The sequence below is a fragment of the Marmota marmota genome, unplaced genomic scaffold, assembly GCF_001458135.2.
Source record: "Marmota marmota marmota unplaced genomic scaffold, marMar, whole genome shotgun sequence".
In the NCBI taxonomy this organism is placed as follows: Eukaryota; Metazoa; Chordata; class Mammalia; order Rodentia; family Sciuridae; genus Marmota; species Marmota marmota.
Genome location: NW_025999842.1, coordinates 7923517 through 7929903, shown reverse-complemented (window position 1 = coordinate 7929903; position 6387 = coordinate 7923517). Strand labels below are relative to the sequence as shown.

Here is a 6387-nt window from a genome sequence, read left to right as displayed (position 1 = left end):
CACACACACACACACCTACACAACTTATGACAACCAGTAATGTCAGATGCCTTGTCTAGGGGCAAAGTTACTCCGATTGAGGACTGTTGGTCTTTGTTAACATGAAAGGGTGTTTTTGTTAACCTTTATAGGACTGAGGAATTGCAGAGTATTTAATGGTTGAACTCTGTTTTACTGGTATTTGGAAGAGTTTGGTAGAAGTTCACACATTTTTTTCTTCAGAGGCTTTGAAAGTATTGCACACTCGAGAACCGATATAAATAAATGACTAAATTATTGTGGAGAGAAAGGGAAAGTAGCCAGGAGTTTTAGGATGGGCTTTTGATGTTCAAGCATTGAACTTTATCTTTTTGGTGATAGGGAGCCATTGAGAACCTGGGGGCTCTCTACCACTGAACTGTATCTCTTGCTCTTTTCATTTTTTATTTTGAAACAGGGTCTTGATAATTTGCCTAGGCTGACCTTGGGAGGATCCCAAATTGCTGGAATTACAGGTGTGTGCCATTGTGCACTGCAGAAATGTTTTCAATAGGAAAAATGATTAAAAAAAAAGTTCTGTCTTTTTAAAAAATATTTATTTTTTAGTTGCAGTTGGATACAATACCTTTATTTATTTTTATGTGGTGCTGAGGAGCGAACTCAGAGCCTTGCACATGCGAGGCGAGCACTTTACCCCTGAGCCATAACCCCAGCCCCAAGGTTCTGTCTTTGACATAAATATAGAGATAAATTTGGGACCACAGTGTCCAGAGACTTGGATAGCTTGAACAGAGCCAGGCAGGTAGAAAGTATGAAACATCTGAATTGAGGTGCAGTGTGTGAACTTACCTGGAGATGGAAAGGGGATATGGAAGAATTGACTTTGTGGATTGTTTTCTTCTGTTATACCTGATGTACCTATTGTGCAAAAATGAGAGTAATAAATAATAAAGAATGTTTTTCCCCCCATAAAGCCATTCTATAAGTTGTATGGAAATTAATGTGGGTTCTTTAGTTTATTTCCACTTGTATGTATGTATGAAATTGATGTTAAGGCCAGGTGTTAGGAATTAATAATTACTGTCACCCCCACAATTATTAATAACATTTTTGAGGTGGTTTTAACTACATAATTCATTTAATCCACTTTTCCAGATAATTTGGATACTTTTAAATTAAAAAATTTGAATATTTCTGTATTTTGATTTATAAATAATTTTTTTATCATTTTGCACCTGCCCTTTAATAACTTATCATTTTATAGGACATGGTTACATGAAAATTGAATTTACATTTTACTGTAGTTTTATAATAATAGTTTTACCATAATCTATTTGTTTTTTTCCTTCATGAATTTATTATATGCTTGATGAAAGTGAAATGAGGTGCATGCCTTTAATTCCAGTGACTTGGGAGGCTGAGGCAGGAGGATTGCAACCAAGGCCAGCCAGGGCAATTTGGCAAGACCTTTCAAAATCAAAAGGGCTGGAGATGTAGCTCAGTGGTGAAGTGCCCCTGGGTTTGATTCCTAGTACCACCACCAAAAAAAAAAAAAAAAAAGGGTATTATAAAAAGGAATTCTGTTTTTAGATGTATATATTTGAAACACAAAATTCCTTATTGCAAGTTATTACAAGAGAATAGAGAGAAAAAACGATTTCATATACTGGTTACTAGGAAGGCAGAAAGCTTGCTGGATTTGCATTCCTTTGCCTGAAAATAACTGGTTGGCAGAATGGATTTAAGTAAAAGTTAAGGTGTTGTAGAATTATCGTTTTTGAATTTAAGCTGCTCAAACCTTCCTCCCTGGATTTAAAGAATTCAGTGAAAAACTCTTGCATTAAATCCATAAAATTGTTTCATTGTGTTATCTCTGATTATAATTCGTTTTTATATGGGAATTAAAGTAAACCATTTTTTCAAGTATGAAATTCTTTTCACACAGTGGTAATTTGTTAAAAATTTTGATTTTGTGTATGGGACTTGGGGATCTTCTAAGGTGAATACATCTAATTGATGCAAGTAATTGAAAAGTGGTGCACTTTTTTCCCCTTTCAGTATAATAATCATGAAATTCGTTCTGGAAAACACATTGGTGTCTGCATCTCAGTTGCCAACAATAGGCTTTTTGTGGGCTCTATTCCTAAAAGTAAAACCAAGGAACAGATTCTTGAAGAATTTAGCAAAGTAACAGGTAAGTTGGATTTATTTGAAAGGAGGTGCAACTTTTAATGATAATGAAGATAATGGCATAATTTCTGATTGCCAAGCACTGTTTTAAACATTACATTTGTTGATTCATTGAGTCCTTGCCACAACTTTATGAGGTCGATGATCCATGTTTTAAATAAGGAAAAAGAGGCACAAAGTTTTGGGAAATAATTTGTGGAAAACTGTAAATTAGTGGGATTTGAACTGAGTCTGCAAATCATTGTTCTACTTCTTGTTTTACACAGTTCTGTTTGTTCTTTTTAGGTGTTAAAATATGTATTATTGATAAGTTGAGATTAATGTTATTGCTAATATGGTATAATTTCTTCAAATTGTAAAACATCTTTTTATAACAGCTTGAAAATGACAGGTGGCTTGTATTAGAAAATATTCTTGTCTGTTTACAGTGTTTAGCAAATTATTAGTCTTTGGGAATATTCAAAATTCTTAGGCAATAATATTTGCTAATTTTTTTTGAATTAAAACCATTAATATTAATACCTGAAGTCAGAAAAGTACCATTAGAATTTCATTGTTTGTTTACTTAATAAAATTTGTCTGTGTTTGACTTATTCTGTCATTTTCCTAAATTATTATATAAAGATTATTAACTGTTTCTGATAGAATTAGTGGAAGCAAAATAGTCAGTATAGTCAAACAGTCATTTTGGCAATAATCAAAGTCACATTTTGTTTTCAGGGGGGTTCTGGGTTGGGAAAACTTGAAAGGGTAGATTAAGAAAATCATTTGGTCTTTTTTTAATGGTCTTTTTTTTTTTAACAGTCATTTGTAAAGATGACTAGTTTAAGAAGTTTTTTATATTGATATTTAGTATCTTAGAAAAAAACAAATTCTTTCATGTCCTTATTCTTGGTAGTTACTTTATCTAATTTCCCTGGAATGGTTGCTTACTTTCAGAGGGTCTTACAGACGTCATTTTATACCACCAACCTGATGACAAGAAAAAAAACAGAGGCTTTTGCTTTCTTGAATATGAAGATCACAAAACAGCGGCCCAGGCAAGGCGTAGGTTAATGAGTGGTAAAGTCAAAGTCTGGGGAAATGTTGGAACTGTTGAATGGGCAGATCCCATAGAAGATCCTGATCCTGAAGTTATGGCAAAGGTAATAAATAGGGGAGTTAAGCAGATATTTTTGAGGGGTTATGGGAGAAGGGTAAAGGAGAGAAAACTTATAAAATGAATTGTGTACATGTTGTAAATCACATTTCTGAATTGAGAAAAGTGTTGTTTTCTTGGGGCCACATACTAGTAATAAATGTGTGTGGAAAGTGAATATGAATATGGAAATTTTATCATGGATACTTAGCTATTATAATCTTATGATGAAGTGGCCCATATGCCATAGAAAATGGTTCAGTTCCATATTTGTGTGAATTTTAAGAGCAATTTCTTGGAGTTTTGAGACTTGTGCCATTAGCTTACATGGTTTTTGTGTTAAAAATAGAGAGATGTATTGGCCCCAGCAGAACTGCTGTAATTATAATGTTTAGCTATTATTAGGCATCCTGCTTCAGCAATCAGTTGAGACATCCTGTGAGAATAAATATCTTGAGTCACCACTTCACTATATACTAGTGTAGTTTGGAATTAAGTTATTCTATGCTTTATCTTTTAGAGATTCCCTTTAATAGGCCAGGTGTCAATCTAAAGAGGGGCGTGTGTGAACTGATGGAAAAACAGTATTATTAAAAGGTGAAGGTCTTGGACAGAAGATATTTGGGCTTCTTCTGACTTATAAAGATTTTATGGGGTTACCACTTTAGATTAACAAATTTGGGTACTATTCAGGTATTTTAGGAGAAAGGGTAATGTTTTATAGCCAAAAAAAAATTTTTTTAACTATATATTGAGAAAGCTTCTCAAATAAGAATTTATCTTTTTTTGCCCTCCTTCTCAATGGTGGGGTTAAATCCAGGGCCAGGAATGTGTTCTGCCACTGAGCTATATCCTTACTCTCTTACCAGTATTTTTAATATTTCCTCCTCCTTTAAGATTTCAGCAGCAGATCTTAATTAGTTTTGTTCACTTGTGTTAAGTTTAAACATTGAATAGTTCTCCTAGAGGGTCTTGTTCACATTATTAGGATATATCTATCCCCTTTTTATTGCAGAATAATTAATAATTAAAAGCAACCAAGTATAAAGTCTGTATTTCCTTTTAAATAGATTTCCCACTTCATCTGGTTCTGGGCTTTTCTTACTATCAGTACTCTTCATTGGATTAGTACATTTGTTAAAATTGAGCCAGTGTTGGACACTGAAAATTCATAGTTCATATTAGAGTTCATTCTTGGTGTGCATTTATGAATTTTGACAAATGTATAATGACATGTTGGTTAGCTTTTTGTGTAACTGAGATTACATGAAAAAGGGTAGAAAAGTTTATTTTGGCAGAAGGATTCTGTCCCCGGTCACTTGGCTGACTTGGCTTCTGGGCTTATAGCAAGGCAGTATATTATGGTGGGATGTGTAGTAGAGGAAGCTTCTCATCTTATGGCAGTCAGGCAATAGAGAGGAAGAGGAGGGTCTGAGTTCCCATGTCCTTCCAAGGGCACACTCCTGTGACCCAGCTGCTTCTTGTGAGGCCCCAGTTCCTGAAGGTTCCTAAAGAAAGGTGTTACCATCCCACAATCCTTTATTCTTCGCCTCTTCATTGCTACCTTCCAGCCCCTGGCAATCACTGATCATTTTTTACTGTCTTAATTTTGCCTTTTCACAATGTCATATAGTTGGAATCTTGCAGTATGTAGACTTTTCAGATCATGCAGTATGTAGACTTTTCAGATTGGCTTCTTTTAAGAGGCGTATAAGAAGTATCTTCCATGTCTTTCTGTGGCTTTATAATTCATGTCTTTATAGTGGTGAATATCTCATTTTGTATGTATCACATTTTACTTCTCCATTTATGTGCTGAAAGGCATCTTGGATACTTCCAGCTTTTGGCTATTATAAATAAGGCTGCTATAAACATCTGTGTGAAGGTTTTCATCTGAGTGCAAGTTTTCAACTCTTGGGTAAATATTGGGAAGCAGGATTGCTGGATCTTTTAGTAAGAATATTTAGTTTTGTAGGGAGCTGCCAAACTTTTCCAAAGGTGTGCCATTTTGCATCCCTCTCTCCCATCAGTGAATAAGTGTTTGGTTGCTTCACATCCTCATTTACATTTGGTATTAGTGTTTTGGATTTGGCAGTTTATTAGATATATAGTATTACCTCAGTACTGTTATATGGGTTCCCCAATGAGAAGTGATGTTGAGCATCTGTTCAGAGACAGCTTCACCATCTTCTTTGGTAAAGTGTTTTAGGTCTTAAGGCCTGATCCTACAACTTGACTCCATAGTACTTCCTCAAAGTAGTTGAAAACTTTTTTAATTTTTAATTTTTTTTTAAAATTTAATTTTTCATGATGTTCTTGTGATTGCAATTCAACTTAACTTTGCAGGGTGAGATAGTAGCACCTTGGAAATTGAACTCTTTGGAAATACACAGGACATTTGTTTTTTTATTTCAGGTAAAAGTGCTGTTTGTACGCAACCTTGCCAATACCGTAACAGAAGAGATTTTAGAAAAGGCATTTAGTCAGTTTGGGAAACTGGAACGAGTGAAGAAACTAAAAGATTATGCTTTCATTCATTTTGATGAACGAGATGGTGCTGTCAAGGTAAATAAATGGTATAATGCCATAGGCATCTGAATTATACTAACAATTTTTAGTCATAGACTCAATAATAAGTTTTTGAAGTCGGAAATGCAGAGGCTACAAACCAGCTGAAGCATACATTTATTGGCCTTGGTTGAGATGAGTCAGTCAGTTTTCAATGTAAAAGTGGAATAGTGGATCTGTATTGTTTAGTAAAACCTTGCAGCCCTATTTTATTTCAATGAGGCTTTCTTTGCGACATAATGATAAATGTTTTTTTTTTTAATTATTTTTGGTGCTCAGGATTGAATTTAGGGGATGCTTTACCACAGCTAGCTTTTTTTTTTTTTTTAAACAATTTATAGACAGATTCTTTCTGTGCTGTTGAGAGTCTTTTAAGCTGGTGAGGCTGATCTCAAACTTCTTGCGATCCTCATGCCTCATCCCAAGTTGCTGGGATTATAGGCATGTGCCACTACACATGGCTTGTTTTTTTCCCCCCTTTAAATTAGTTGCAGTTGTTCTGAAGGACCTAC

At 34.5% G+C, this 6387-nt stretch overlaps 1 protein-coding gene across 5 annotated transcripts in view; it reads left to right on the top strand.

Moving 5' to 3' along the window:
- The window catches only part of LOC107153585 (synaptotagmin binding cytoplasmic RNA interacting protein), a 27872-nt gene that overhangs the window by 12224 nt on the left and 9261 nt on the right, over positions 1–6387 (top strand). For all 5 annotated transcript variants that reach the window (XM_015499148.2, XM_015499139.2, XM_048805401.1 and 2 more), the window contains exons 6-8: positions 2038–2173; positions 3109–3314; positions 5723–5872. In XM_015499148.2, the coding sequence (XP_015354634.1) occupies positions 2038–2173; positions 3109–3314; positions 5723–5872 (492 nt within the window). The remainder of the gene's footprint in view (positions 1–2037; positions 2174–3108; positions 3315–5722; positions 5873–6387) is intronic.